This window comes from Anabrus simplex, chromosome 1 (genome assembly GCF_040414725.1).
Source record: "Anabrus simplex isolate iqAnaSimp1 chromosome 1, ASM4041472v1, whole genome shotgun sequence".
Classification (NCBI taxonomy): Eukaryota; Metazoa; Arthropoda; class Insecta; order Orthoptera; family Tettigoniidae; genus Anabrus; species Anabrus simplex.
Genome location: NC_090265.1, coordinates 1,584,717,528 through 1,584,733,844, shown reverse-complemented (window position 1 = coordinate 1,584,733,844; position 16,317 = coordinate 1,584,717,528). Strand labels below are relative to the sequence as shown.

General features: G+C 37.5%; 1 protein-coding gene across 7 annotated transcripts in view; it reads left to right on the top strand.

Moving 5' to 3' along the window:
- LOC136858562 (uncharacterized) overlaps positions 1 to 15,844 on the top strand; it is a 75,937-nt gene extending 60,093 nt beyond the window's left edge. For 6 of the 7 annotated variants that reach the window (XM_067138194.2, XM_067138197.2, XM_067138196.2 and 3 more), the window contains 2 exons: positions 5,192 to 5,335; positions 14,359 to 15,844. In XM_067138194.2, coding sequence (XP_066994295.2) covers positions 5,192 to 5,335; positions 14,359 to 15,040 — 826 coding nt within the window. In that variant the 3' untranslated portion in view covers positions 15,041 to 15,844. The remainder of the gene's footprint in view (positions 1 to 5,191; positions 5,336 to 14,358) is intronic. The other variant, XM_067138198.2, reaches the window with a different exon arrangement.
- The last annotated feature ends 473 nt before the right edge of the window (positions 15,845 to 16,317 follow it).

The following is a 16,317-nucleotide window of genomic DNA, read 5'->3' as shown; positions in this document are numbered from 1 at the left end:
CTACTTGAAGAGCCAGGGGGGTATATGCCAGACAGATGAAGGAAGAACTCAGGAGGTTAGGAATTGCAGATGAAGAATGTCATGATAGAGACCAATTCAGGAAAAGACTTTCCAACATAAAAGTTATTGTGTTTGTGAAAGAAAAGAAAGATCACAGAGGGGGAAGATGGACTGAAGAGAGAAGAACTCAACATTCTGAAAGAATGAAGGCACTGTGGAGAAAGAGGAAGGAAGAAGAGAGTATAAGAAGGAAGTGAAGTGGTATTGGCGGGATCCTAAGTTTGGCCGGTTCGCAAGAAAGAAGAAAGAAACTGTTGTATCCATTAGATTTAGCAATATTACGAATAGTGTTCAACTCATTTTTGATGTCTCTTTTTGACATTGGGACATTGAAGGCTCGGTACACCATGCTGTTGTATGCTGCTCATTTGTGAATTTGAGGTTGTGAAAAATCTTGACTGATTGTAGTGACTGTTTGGGTAGGTTTTCTGAAAATATCTTAAGGAGCCTGGGTGCCTGATAATAGTTAAGTCTAAAAAATTAATATTTTGTCCAATTTTGGATTCAAGTGCAAATTTTATATGTGGATCAATGTTATTTAGATTAATGAGAGTGGTAGCAGTGTCTGTTATGTTCCCATTCATAATTACTATGGTGTCATTTACGTATCTTACCCATTACGACATAAGTTTAGTTAATGTGATCACAATGCAAAAAATCAGATCAAAAATTAGATGTATGGCTTTTCAGGAGTTTGCTCTATTAACCAGCATTTTGTCTTAGGTCTGACACTAGACTCGTCAGTGGGATGTGTCAGACCCTACCCACTGATGCTGGGGTGTATGCAGGTGAACTTATCAGAAGTCTATTTATGAAGCACAGTCTGATAACTGCATACGGGAGATAAAACTCCACAATGGAATTAATGCCCGCCTAGCAATTCCAAATGGAAATTCTTAATTCCCATGGAGGGAATTAGATATTTTTCCACCAATAGAGCATATAAAAAATCAGATCAAAAATTAGATGTATGGCTTTTCAGTCATTTGCTCTATTAACCAGCATTTCGTCTTAGGTCTGACACTAGACTCGTCAGAGTGGGATGTGTCAGACCCTACCCACTGATGCTGGGGTGTATGCAGGTGAACTTATCAGAAGCCTATTTATGAGGCACAGTCTGATAACTGCGTACGGGAGATAAAACTTCACAATGGAATTAATGCCTGCCTAGCAATTCCAAATGGAAATTCTTAATTCCCATGGAGGGAATTGGATATTTTTCCACCAATAGAGCATATAAAAAATCAGATCAAAAATTAGATGTATGGCTTTTCAGGCGTTTGCTCTATTAACCAGCATTTCGTCTTAGGTCTGACACTAGACTTGTCAGAGTGGGATGTGTCAGACCCTACCCACTGATGCTGGGGTGTATGCAGGTGATCTTATCAGAAGCTTATTTATGAGGCACAGTCTGATAACTGCATACGGGAGATAAAACTCCACAATGGAATTAATGCCCGCCTAGCAATTCCAAATGGAAATTCTTAATTCCCATGCTGGTTAATAAAGCAAATGCCTGAAAAGCCATACATCTAATTTTTGATCTGATTTTTTATATGCTCTATTGGTGGAAAAATATCTAATTCCCTCCATGGGAATTAAGAATTTCCAATCATAATGCAATACGGATCAAAACCATGAAGTTTATATCCTATGACTAATACAACAGAGCGGGAAGAAAACTGAATGTGAAGGCCTACAGCCATGAACCTACTATGCTGGCGTAGCAGGGGAGAGGTGATGCTCCCACTTGGCGCGTCCCAGGTGGCGGATGGGGGGGGGGGGTCCTAACCGGCTTGCCGGCAGACTTGAGGGAAATAAAATACCTCCTGTGGACCAAACTCACAATCCCCTGTGTGTGGGGGATGCAGACGAAGAATACACCCACGGTATCCCTTGCCTGTTGTGAGGGGCGGCCAAGGGACGATTGTATTAGAACCATAAAACTACTTGAGATTAGTACCACCACGCGGGGAACACCATGGGTCGCTTTTGCCTGCATGTAGTACCACTATGTTAGTTTCCAAATAGGTTTGTGATTAGTAGCAACAGTGTGTGTTGCCAGCTTCTACAGTACCTGTGATTAGTACCACTTTAGGAGCGACACCATGGTTCTTGCTTGCCTACGATTAGTACCCACTATATGAGGAACGCCACGGGATAGTGTGGGTCCCTGTGGTTAGTACACATATGTGATGAACGCCATAGATTTGCATTGTCTGTAAATGTGCGAAACACCATAGGTCTGTATTCCATGTGCGAATTTCATTACCTGTGAGTAGTACCATACTGTGTGGTATGTCGTGAGTGTACACTACTTTTGATTAGTACCGCAACATGACAAATACCGTGGTTCCACTTTCCTAGTGATAAGTACCATTATGAGGGGCCAATGACTTGGATTTTGGACCCCTTTAGACTAAAAGCATCATCGATTTAGTATTATGCTATAGACACAGTCCCTTGGTCAGTAATACTATTGTTTCACGTCAGTTTCTGTGAATTTTGCAAAAACAAAGTTTCTGTGAAGGCGAGACATCGCAGGTCGAATCTACTGATTGTTTTAAATTCATATCCATCCATTCGTTCTTCATCCTCACGTTTTGAATTCTGGTCACTGGAGGATTTTGGACTTTTAATTTGTCATTCCATTTCGTACCATTGGGGGCCGATGACCTCGATGTTAGACCCCTTTAAACAAGCATCATCATCATCATCATCATCATCGAAGGCCTACAGGATCGATAGCTCATAAAACTTATCGACAACACAACACATTGACCATTGTTGTGATGCGTTTTGTTTCTTTTGCTGTCACTCATCTCCGATCGATGGGATTACTGCTGCATCCCGAGTAAAACAGCATGCTGAAATATTGGTGGAAAGTAGCCGGGGAGTTAGATAAATTTGCATGTGCTATATGATTGTCCCATCAACGACGGGTACTACAGCTAGCTGTAGCAAGGAAAATTGTAAGATGACTATCGAAATGAGGAAACATCATGAAGGAACGTAATGAAAGGAGGAAGGAGGATAGTGATACCCTCCTGACTTTATTAAAGAATGAAAATTATTTTTGTCAAATTTATAGTCCTATTGAACATTCAAAGGTGCCAGAAAATAAACTGTGTTTATATTTGCCTGTCAGATGTAGTTCAGGATACTGGAGGACAATCAGATCCCACCTAGGTTGGCTATGGGAGCAAATGTGTTAATTTTTTTTTTTTTTTTCGTTTAATCTGCAGTTGTGAAAACTAATTACTGTACCATATTAGCAGAATAAGTGTGCTTTAATGAAAGGGTCCTTTGGAGGAAATGTTTGGGGAAAACTGTCCATCAGTGAAATCTGCTCATCGTGCCTTATATTGATCCTAAGCTGAAATGGATTTGGAAGGATAGTCTGTTGGTTAAAAGAAATGGTCACATTTTTATTGCCGTTATTACATGCAAGTTACAGGCATGTTTTTAAGTATGTACAAACATTTTTTTTCAAAGAAGCATATCATCATCATTTTGAAAACATTTTCTTTTCATTGTATTCTGCACACCTTACACTACTACCCCACATAGTCACCGCCATTATTAAGCCACTTGTAATAATGGGGCACCAATTTTTGTATGCTTTTGTCATAGAATGCTATCGCCTGTGATGAAAACCGTATCTATCATCCTCTTACATTATCATCATCATCATAATCATCAAAATGCTTGCCACTAAAGAACTTTGGCACAAAATCAGGATTGTAGTAAGGTTGCTGTCATTGTTCCCAACCAAATAATGTGCCGAGTTCCTGGATTTGATTGGCTCTGTGTGGTGTGGCATTGTCATGAAGCAAGATGATTCCCTAGAAGCATTCCACGTCTTTTGTTCTGAATCACACAATGCAGATTTCTTAGTGTTGTACATTAGCCGTCTTTGTTGTTTGTTGCATTCTGAGGCAAGAATTCAACATCAAAACACCTTGTCTGTCCCAGGAAACAGTGCACATGATCTTCTAGGTGGAAACTATTTGAATTTCTTCTTCATTGGTGACGTTGAAAGCCTCCTCTCCAAGGATTGCTGCTTCGATTCAGGAGTGATATGGTATACTGTACCCATGTCTTGTCTCCTTAACAGTGTGGTTTAACATATCATCACTCTCCTTAGCATACCGTGTGAGAAAGGCCAATGCACTGCCTATTTGTTTGGATTTGTGTTTTTCAGTGAGGTGTTTTGGCATCAATCATGCACACAATTTCCTAGATCCTATGCAATCTGTCACAATATGGTAGAGAACGGATCTTGAACATTGTGAGAAAATTAGAAAGAGTGACAAAGTTGTGTACTGTCTGCCTTTGCAAACGTTTGCTTCAACTGCATACACCAAATCATCTTTGACAGATGGTTGGCCACTCTGCGGGATGTCATGCACATGTTCATAACCTTTATTGAACATTCAAACCCATTTCCTCACCATTGCATCTATCATTGCACATTCACCATACATCTCATACATTTGGCCGTGAATGTCAGCTGGTTTAATGTTTCACGCATTCAAGAAATGAATCACAGATTGTATCTCACAGTCGGGGTGTTGATCTATTGTCTTAAACATTTTAAACACTCATTACAAGGTGGCCACACTATGTGAATATCTCCAGTTGGCATGTCAACAGATGAAGGAAGCCATTGCACTACTTAATATTGCAACCTTAGCCCTGCACCAGAAATGTACAGAAACTGTACTTTCTAAAAAGGTGCACTTTATAAGGTTCCCCTCCCTCTCCCATATTAAAAATACATGTTTCTGTAGTTTTTAATACGAGCCTAAACAAATATAATATGTTAAAGCTTGTTGCAAAAATCTGATGAAGTGCTGCTTTTAACTGAAAACTGAGAGGTAGTCTCACCATCCTAATACTGCTAGGATTGGAAATAATTTTAAGAAGCAGTGAAAATAAAATAGTCCTGTGAAGCAAATAATACTTTTGAGAACATTATTTTGTCAACTTGTTGATCTTTAGGATCTTTACTGAAGTATAAAATATATTTCAGGTGTAAGAAAGGATAATCTTTGGATTTAATGCTTCATCATATGAAGTTTTCCTCAGCTGAAATTATTTCAGTCTCTCTGATGCTTGAATGTTTAAGACATAAACATCACCGAGATGGTGGTAGTAGACATCATAGGAGCCGAGATGATGCAATGCACAGAGGCGAGTCATCTCACAGAAGAAGATCCAGTCCTGAACGAGTTAATAGGGACAGGAGAGAGACTGATGAAAACAGAGGAAGGTAAAGAATATTTGTGATAGTACACTAATATTACAGTGGAACCTCGATATCTCAAATTACCTCAGGAGCTAAATTTTATTTTGAGTTATCGAAATTTCAAGATATAGAGAATACAGTTTTTGAGCATGTATATATCATATATATCTTTGTGTTTATACTGAATACATTATTTTTAACAGCATTTACAAATTTACAAATAAACTCTATTTTACAGCATCACTTTAATTATAAACCTTATTATAGTAACTGTTTACAAGACAGGATACAGTACATGCAGTAGTGAAAAAAAACTGTTAGTTTCTTCTGTTTGATACTGTTAACCTTTTCTCCATTCACGTTGAAACTTCTCATCAATACCACACAGCCGAGATTCGTAAATGGAGTTTGTCATCCGCGACTTCGGGGGTTGCTTTTGTACGTGACTGGTAATTAATTCACACCCAAGAATCAGCGAGTCTTCGCCTACTTTCCGATCATTATAAGTTTTTTTTCAGTTCGCGTCATATTAGCTCCCAAAATCGCTGTAAACTTTTACTTGTTAACTGTTCCTCACAAACCACACATGCCGTATTGCACAGTTAATGTTGCACAAAATTTGAGTTGCAGAGTATTTTTTGCTTCAAGGGAGGAAATGTTTGCTTCGAGAAATTCGTGTAACAGAATTTCGAGTAACAGAAAAATAAACACACGTGAAGGACAAATGGCCGGGGAATTTAAGTTACTTCGAGATGCTGTAGGTTTGAGATATCGAGGTACGACTGTGTTTTGGAAAGTTTGGGTGAGTTCTGATGTTGCTTTTCATTTTGTTAACAGTGATGTGTAAAAAAAAAAAAACAACAAAAAAAATTACTATGTCAGATATAATCTATATAAATAAAACCACAATTTTGTCTGTATGCACTTCAAATTTTTAGCCTTATACTTAGTATTTGTCTTGCATTAGGCATAGAAAAGTAATAAATAGGATCAGTTCAGTTTTTGTCTGTACTTCTTGGTTAGTTTTAATTTTAACAAAAGGTTGCTTCCAAGTAAAAGCTTATGTGACAGATCCTCAGTCTTGGAAGTTGCACTTCTGGTGATCAAATAGTGACACCAATCCTTCTAATGTATTTGCCTTCCTTAAACAGCATAGTCTGAGTTCTGACATTAAGGAAGAAGCCAGATTAGCTGGCTGCTAACCCATTAGTATTGCATATATAATGTATATGTGTTAACATTGTTGCTTTCACGGGCCGTACTTGTAGACATGATATGGCCTTGTGGGCTTATGCCACGTCAAGAAAACAAGGTGAAACTCTTTACGTTTCATAGAGAACTTTGCCCTGCGTCTTCAGAAGAGAATCTCAAATGTTCATGAGGAAGTCTTCTACAGTAATGAGGGTTTGAATTTAAGATTGTTTTACTGTTGGAGCTGTAGTCGTGCACTCCTTCGTCACCAGGTGGCTCGCTGTATGCTGGCACAGTGTTCCGAACGGGAGCTGATGACAATAAGCTCCAGTTAAGACAGGGGTGCTCAATTTAATTTGCGGGCGGGCTGAATGGCAGATTCCTAAACATACCAGCGGCCACATTGTTCTCTCCCCCCGACCTTCCCTAACAAATATATCCTCCTCCAATCACCAACCAATTAACCAACCAAGCTCTCACATGGCTATTTGGCAACATAAAGAATAACCTGAACCACAATACAAAGCAAACTGAGAAAAGTAAATATTACTCTGTAACTTGGGATAAACTTACCAATTAATGATAGGCCTGGGCCTTCGCTTGAAGTGACAGTGTTGAAATGTCTGGAGATAGATTTGACACAGCCACCCTCAGAATTTTAAGAAAGGCTGGATTTTTTAATTACTAAGCGTCCTGTAAAAGTTAATAAGATTTCCTTCCGTGAACTTGTCGCTAAATTGGGAACAACACTGAAGGTGTTTAAATCTGGTTTCAAACTCATTCTTCAGTAGGTCAATCAACTTAACAAACCGATCATATGGCACTGAACTGTTTGAGTTTGTTTCTTGAAGCTCAGTACAACATGAAAAGTGTGAGAACGTGCTCTTCTCTAATTGCTGTTGAAATAATTTCAATTTATTTTCGAACGCTAACACGTAACTATACACTTCATTTAAAAGTACGCCTTTCCCTTGTAATCCCTTATTCATAATATCTAAACGTTGCGTTAAATCTGTGAGTATTGCTAAATCCCACATCCAGTTTTCGTCCCCAAATTCTGTCACTTCTTTCTGTTTCATGTTCATAAATGTACTTATTTCTTCATGAAGATGAAAGAAGCATTCAATATATTACCACGACTAAGCCAGTGTACCTTGCTATGATAAATTACATTATCGTAATCATAATCAATTTCAGCCAGAAATGAGTGGAACTGCCGATGATTGAGTCCATGCGATTGAGTATACCCTAATTAATTGTAGATGTCACTGTGTTCATCACATGTTGTAAATTTAATACTTTTCCACATAGCACTTGTTGATGTGTAATTCAAGAGGCATATTAGTATTTCTGTTAGTAAATTTGTTTCTTATTCTTCCAATCAATCCAGTTTTTATACCACTCATATTCCTTGCTCCATCTGTTGTTATAGCTGCCAATCCGTCCCATCCTAAATCGAGATCCTCCAGTGTTTCACTCAGTTGGGGAAACAAATCCTCACCTGTTGTAGTTCCATGGATGCTTCTTAAAGATGCCAGCTCCTCAGTTATTTCATACGCTTTGTCAATCCCACAAATACAAATTAAAAGTTGTGCTGTATCACGGACGTCATTACTTTCATCCAAAGCCAATGAAAAGCACTCTAATGATTTCAAGTTTTCGCATAGTTGTGAGCACAAATTAGCCCCAAGTTCTTCTGTTCTTCTTGTCATTGTGCTCCATGATAAACTGACGGAATTTATCAGTTGTTTCTTTTCAGGACACATTTCTTCTACAGTAGAACCTTGATTATATGTTCCCGGAAACTGTGTTTTTCTGTATTATTCATTCAAATCACGTGGTCCTGTGAGCATCCTAATTAACTAACGTTAAAATTCCTGCACTATCCATTTCTCGAAGAAATGGTTTCCCCGATCAGTCGTCCAGAAATTTCAGTCCCATCAACGCTAAATCTTCGATCATGCGTTTTTCAAGAAACTGCATCTCACGAAAGGACGGCTGCGGCCTACCTACGGATCTTGGTGTTAACGTCCAGTCATTGTTATAATTAGAGCAAGTACGGTACTGTGCTGGAAAAGCGATTGGCGGTGAACTTGCATAAGGGACCATCTTAGCATCGCATTCAGGTGGTATTGTTTAAAATAATCCTTGGAAATCATAAAGCAGAGTGTGGTCACAACATTTGGAAGGAGACAGAGCACATTTTGACAGCGCTGCTTGAAGGCGGAACGAGTTTCATTAAATGTTCGTACTAGCTAAACGTCTACATTATGTCCATGTTTAGATGTTTTTAACTTTTTACAATTGTATTGCCGAACAGGTTTTCGGCACTTCCCTCAGGGCATTAAGTATAGTCACTGGGCTTTCAGGCAGGAATCGAAACCTTTGAAAAGATCTTATATGTCTCTGGTAGTAGCGATATTCCCCTGTAATTGTTGACATCTGCCTTATCTCCTTTCTTGTGAAGAGGGTGTATTAACGCTGATGTCCATCCTTCTGGCAGCTTCTCTTCTTCCCAGATATTGTGTAGGAACCTTGTCAGTACAACGATCGCTCTGTTGTCAGCATATTTCCAAAGTTGTGCAATAATCTGATCTTTTCCAGGTGCTTTGTTGTTCTTTAAGGTTTTGAGGATTCTCATGACTTTGTCCTCAGTCGGAGGGTCTGAGTCTGGGTTTGGTTCCTTGTGATTGTAGTCGAATTTCTGAGACAGTGGCTCACAAGTGAGGAGTTTTGCGAAGTAGTCTGCCAGAATCTGGCGATTCTCCAGATCACTGTGAGCTACTTTTCCTTCTTGGTTTTTGAAGTTGAGGCTTGATGGATCATATCTACTCAAGGTGTTCTTGAATGTTTTATAAAAGTCCCAAGTGTTTTTTTTTTTTTTTTTTTAAATCCTGTTTGATCTGAATCAAGTATTCCTTTTCATACTTTCTCTTCAGTTTCTTGATGATCTTGGATGTTCTTTTCCTTGTTTCCTGGAACTTCTTCTGGTTCTCTGGTGTTTTCTGGGAACAATTTACTCACGCCTTTCGGCGTTCTTCGATTGTATCATCACATTCAGATGACCACCATGCATGTTTCCTCTTTTTCTCTAGAGGAACTGTGACTCTTGCAGAATCAATCATAGCCTCTTTTCACTGTTCCAATCCCTGGTACTATCTTTTGTTTAATTATGTTGCAAAATCTTTGTGCATTCTGAGATTCTCTCTCTCAAATTTTGTTGTTTGAGTTGTGTTCCTGTTTTTCTGGGATCTTGAGATGATCTTGACTTTGATCTTGGAGAGGAAGTGGTCTGAATCTAAATTTGCATCCCTCAGGACTTTGACATTTTTGATCTCCTTTCCTGCATGTTTTGAAATCACTATGTGATCAATCTGGAACTCCTAGGTTGGGGTTGGGAGATATCCATGTTTTCTGTTTTCTTGGGAGGTGTCTGAATGCTGTAGATTTCATGACCAGATTGAAGGTCCTGCATAACTCTATCAGTCACTCTCCATTTTGATTAGTCCTTTTGTGGGCTGGATAGTCTCCAATGATGGCTATGAATCTCCTTTCTTTCCCCAGTTGTGTGTTAAAATTTCCTAGGAGTATAATCACATTGCTGGTCGGTACCTTGGATATAGTTTCCTCCAAGTCCTCCCAGAATTCCTCTACTTTCTCCGGGTCTTTCTTGTTGCTCTCATTTGTGGGTGCATGTGCGTTGACTAGCGTGTAGAGCTTATTTGCTCCTTTGAAGGAAAGGGTGGAAATCCTGCCGTTCCTAGAAGTGAAGTCTGTGATTGCTCCTACGATTCGCTTATTGATTATAAAACCCGTTCCCAGGTGAGGGACATTTTTCATCACTCTGTTGCCTGGTTTTCCTTTCAAAATCCTGTACCCTTGTTATTCAAAAGCTGACTCATCTGTGAATCTGGTCTCCTGTAATGCTGTTACCACGATATCTTGTTTGGACAAGGTATTGGTTAGATGTTTGAGTTTTCCAACTTTAAGGAGTGAATTGACGTTGAAAGTTGCAAAGTGAGTTACTCCCTTGCTCTTTAATCTCTTTCATGCTGGTGTGAACTCCCCAGAATCCAAGGGCTCACTGACATTGTTCTTGACAACAGTGGATTGGTTACCACCTGGGGTAGTGCCTATGCTAGGTTTTTCAATCAGGCTGAGTCAAATTATTTTGGCTTGGGACCAATGCCTAGACATTGACAAGAGATACAACTGAGGTTGTTAGCCTCAGAGGAGTTAGGTTCACAGCCGCTCCTAACATGGAGATCAGATGCTGCCCCTGAACCACCCATTATGGGTTCAGACACTCAAGAGTAGTTTTGGTAACTGCACTCCATTAATCCCGAGTACTAGGCTGCCTCCTCTGCCACTTACGCCGTACCAAAGTCCACCTTCTCCGCCGTAAATGCCGTTATTTCGTTTTGGTGTTTTCCAAATTTGTACGTTCGTCATCACCAGTTCGTTCATTCCAAGCTATGTGTTAATGTCCTACACTTCCATAACGTGTGTACACCAGTTATTGCCCCCCTCCCTGCTGTCTCACATCATTATCATCCTCTGGTTTTCTCCACATACTTTCTTTTCATTCTTAAGCTCTGTTCTATTCAATCCTGGTGTCTTTTGTTGCATTTTACTTTTATTAGTTTTTATTTATTTCTTCTACCTCATTCGTCCCTGATTCGTCTGATGTCCTCCATTACTCCTCTCACACACATGGTGTGATGAACATCTTAACTGGAGCTTACTGTCGTCAGCTCCTGGTTGAAGTGCTGTGCCAGCATACAGTGAGCCACCTGGTGACGAACAAGCGTACCACTACAGCTCCAATGGTAAAACAGTCTTAAAGTCTAACCCTCATTATTGTAGAAGACTTCCTCGTGAGCAGTGAAGATTTTCTTCTGAAGATGTGGAACAAAGTTCTCTGCGAAACGTAAAGAGTTTCACCTCGTTTTCTTGACACAGCATAAGCCCAAAAGCCCATATCTTGCCTACTGTATGTGTTGTTTGATTTCTACAGAAGTAATGGAAACTGAATAATAATTATAGTGTCATCTGTTTGATTATGTTTAGGAATATAATACTGTATATTTTAATACCACCACATAAAGGATTGTCATAAAATTATAACACCTTGTGGAATTTTTTATGTTTTTTCATTAAAAATAAAATTGATTGTAGGTTATCTACAAAGCTCCCTTGATTCCTATCAAACCAGCAGACAGTGTAAATTTTGAGTCTGAAAAGTAGATGTGTAGTGTAATTAAATTATCAGTGATTCATTAGTTCTTTTAACTATAGACAGAAAAAATTACTGTTTTCCTTCAGAGGTATTAACTACATTTGTGCCGGTAAGTTCTTTGTTATTTGTAACATACCGTGTAATTCCGTATACCACCCACTTCTGAATAAGACCTGCACACCTGATTTTCTAATGACAAAATTTTGAGAGAGAAAAAATCACATGTTTACTTAACCAATTTTTTTAATTTCTGCAAATAAGTCACAAAATTCTAATGGGACCAGAGAAAATGAAGCACGCAGCTGTGCCTTGTACAGACGAGTGTTGAGTATGGATTTCTTCCTATATAGTAATTTAATTTAGTTTTTGATCCCCAAGTTCAATTGGCCTAATGCCTTTAAACTAAAAGATGCAATCACTATCACGGCTGAGCCAGAGAATACCCTACAGAAATTACCTGTTCATAGTCAAACAGAAAAATCAGATTTAACATTCGGGAAAAACTATCCAACATAATAGAAAATAGTAAATCAACAGTTCCCTCGTTCCCTAAAAAGGCTATTGACTCCTTAAAGCAGAAAATTAGTGAGAACGACTTGATTGTGATGAAAGCGGATAAAGGCAATGCAACAGTGATCATGAACAAAGATATATCCAAAAAACTGAAGCTTGCTTCTCAGAAGATTAATTTAAAGCAATAAAAAAAGACCCAACCAATAGCATTCACAGGAATTTAAAACAGTAACTCAGACAAACTTCTTTCATTCTTGGCAAAAATGAATCCCAAAAGTTAACATGAATCCAAGCTTCCCCACAGCTAAGGCATTGCCTATGTCCACAAAGTAGATGTACTTATATGACCTATAATTAACTTCAGGAACAGCCCAACATACAAGATTTCTCAGTTCATCCATAATTTTCTGAGGGGGGAAAGAAAATACAAATTTGAGAATACCAGTTCAATTAAAAATTCCATAGAGTTTTTGTAATTTGACTAAAAATCTGATTTTACAATAACATCAGAAGATGTATTCTTTTGATATCAAAACATATATTCCAAGATACCAGTAATAAAAACTTATGAAGTTAAAAAAGGACAGTTTACAGAAACACAGTAAATCAAGTAAGCAAGAAATATGAGAGTTTATAGTCATCTTAGAATTTGTAACTTCTAACAACTATTTCACATTCAATGGCCTTTTCTACCAAAAAAAAAAAAAATCTTCCTATGGGCCTCGGGGATAACGGCTGAAATGTACTTGGACTGCTTGGAAAGAACTACAATCTGCAATAACATCAAAGGACGTGTTATGTGGATGACAGTGGATGACACATTTGCCATCGTAGACCATAATATTACCGATGGTGACACTATTCTTGAACAACTGGGCCGATGAACTCAGATATTAGGCCCCTTTAAACAACAAGTATCATCATCATCATCATCATCATCATCATCATCATTCTTGAACAATGAATTATGGTTGACCCGTGGATCAAATTTACATCTGAAACTGAAATTAATAACTCTTTAAATTTTTGGAACTCGCCATCAGCAATACCTAACTCAAACTATCGTACAACATCTATAGAAAACCCACTCAAACAGTAAATACTATTCGACAAGAGTCCACGCATCCAGAAGCTCACAAAAGAGCCACTTTCTATAGTTTAATTCACAGAACATTTAACATCCCCTTATCGGACCCAAATCGAAGGAAACACCATTTATTTCATTGTGAGAGAAAATAGATTCAACAAGCATTTTATAGACAAGATTGTCAAAAAATTGAGAATAAACCCACCTCAACTCTGCTCAGAGAGTCCAAAAAGAAAGCAGATAGTTATGTTCTTTTCACTTACGGCAATAGGAATATTTATGAAATTGCCAACATTTTTAGAAAGCATGATGTCCACATCTCTTTCAAAACAGTTAATAACAGCATAAACCTTTTCTACACTCGGCATACAGTCAACAATAAATTTCATGTCGGAACATCAGAAAAGATGTTTTCTTTCCCCCCCCCCCTATTGTGACATAAAGTATTCTAGGAAAGCTAATTATGTGCAGATTTTCTTGAAACTTTCAGTGTTATTTCATCATTGCATGAGGAAAATTTTGTATATTTTTTTGTTATGATATTTTTTGTGCAATTTCACTGGGTTTTTTTTCTTCAAGATAATACAAATTCAAACCAACAAAAAATTTGCTTTCTATAAAGGATCTTTAGTTCTGATATTTTCATTTTCATATGTCTTTTTATCATGAAACAACTCTTTCTAATCGAATTGGTTTCTGATAGTATTTACTAATTTTATAAAATATTTTCTAAACCACTACAGTTTCAACATTAATGCCTGGCACTACAGAATATAGCATTGGTATTTGTAGGGTTAATAATTAGCTATTGAAGAAAGAAACAATTATTACCTGTAAAAATTTGAACCTTACCATATTATTTGCTTTAGTAACTGTGTTGATTAATTTAACTATCTGTGTTCAGAGTTAACAAGTTGTACAAATTTTCTGGTTTTCGTGTGGATGACCTATGTGTGCAAATAATAAGCATGACTTTTTTATATATACTTTTAACATTTTTTTTATCTGTCTCTGTAGCACTGAGCATGATGGGAAGCATCGTCGAACCTATCATGATGGTAGTAGTAATCATGAAGCCAACCGTCCAGTCAAAGAAGAGCCTGTGAGTGATGATGAGCCAAATTTTGAGTGGGGAAAGAAATCAGATGAACAAAAAGACAATAAGAAAGGTCCTGAGGATGATAAAGCTAAACCTAATTTTGGTTTGTCTGGGAAACTAACAGAAGATTCAAACACTTTCAACGGTGTCGTAATAAAATACAGTGAACCTCCTGAAGCCCGTAAACCTAAAAGGAGATGGAGACTCTATCCTTTCAAAGGTGATCAAGGTTTACCTACTTTGTACATTCATAGGCAAAGTTGTTACCTGATTGGACGAGAACGGAAGGTGGCAGATATTCCCATTGACCATCCGTCTTGTTCTAAGCAGCATGCTGCGCTCCAGTACCGCTTAGTACCATACGAACGGGAAGATGGGACCAAGGGTAGACGAGTTAGGCCTTACATCATCGATTTGGAGTCTTCCAATGGAACTTTTGTGAATAATGTAAAAGTTGAACCCAAGAAATATATTGAACTGTTGGAGAAAGATGTTATCAAATTTGGATATAGCTCTAGAGAATATGTTTTACTTCACGAACAAAGTAAAGATGACGATGCTGATGATGATATTCCACTTAATGAAGAAACGAATTGTTAGTTGATTATAACTGTGAACAAGTCATTTTTGGTCCGAGTGAGTTTGGAGACTGTGACTCTTTGAGTTTTACAAATTCATGAAGAGGCAACTCCTTTTGTTGAATTTTTGAGAGAGTGATTGTCAGGTCTTCAGAATCCAATGAAGGTTTTTCTTTATACCAGTATGTTATAATAGCACTGGATTCTGAAGAAAATTGATCTTAAACATACGAATATAAGGAAATTTATTCACAACTGCTTGTATATCTATAATTATGCAGTTGGAATTTTTTTGGAGGATGGGTGTGAGTGGATGTATCCTGATACTCTCTGTATTTGTTGAAGTTCTTTGTGTAGATAAAATGAACTTATATACTTAAGACTTCAAAATTTATTTAAAATGTCATTGAGCAGGTTCTGAATAACACTAGGACTTTTTTTAAAAAATGATGTTACTAGTTCTCTTTCATTGTGCTGCCTGTATATCTGTATTCCATAGTCTGTGATGCACTTACCTATGAAAGAAAACTGCTAATGATTTTTGCTAAGCAGTTTGGAATGCCCATTTTCATTTTGAAACCTTGTATAAATTCATATAAATATATATACACATATTTATTTTTTTAATGTTATCAAGTTTCAATGATTCATCTAGTATCATTGAAATTTGGAAGTAAGTTAATATTATTTTTCCAGTCTTGCTGCATCAGGCACACCTTCACATAGCAATGGCAACCAAATTTACTATTAATGAATGTCAAATCCTTTGTGTATTTTGAGATTCTTCAAAATGCTGCAAGGTTTTTAATAAAAATAATTTTGTATATTCTTAGTGTTTATGTATCCCTTATTAATCAACCTTTTCCAAGCTCAGGTCTATGAACAATAGTTGCCCTGTATTGTTGCAGAAACTGTTTAGGAAGTATCATCACTATGATATTGTACATAACTGTTTGGTAACATGGCAAAACATGTCTCCGGTAAATGTTTTGTGTATTTTTCATTGTTATTGGGGAATTATTGAATACTAGCATATCCCACAGAGACACACTATGTGCTAAGTGTTATGCAATTAGAGAATGAAGTTATAAAAGTACAGCACATACATTTTCATATATACTGTAGTTAGAAAATCTTCCTCTACCTTACCTCCTTATTTCTTTGAGGAAGCGAACCATGTTTGAAGCTTAGCTTACATTCACATGCCATCGTATTAAATTATTTCATAGCTATCATTGTTGAACATTTCTCTGAATATAGATTTTGTTATTTTCTGTCTTAAAAAATGTTTGAAGCCAT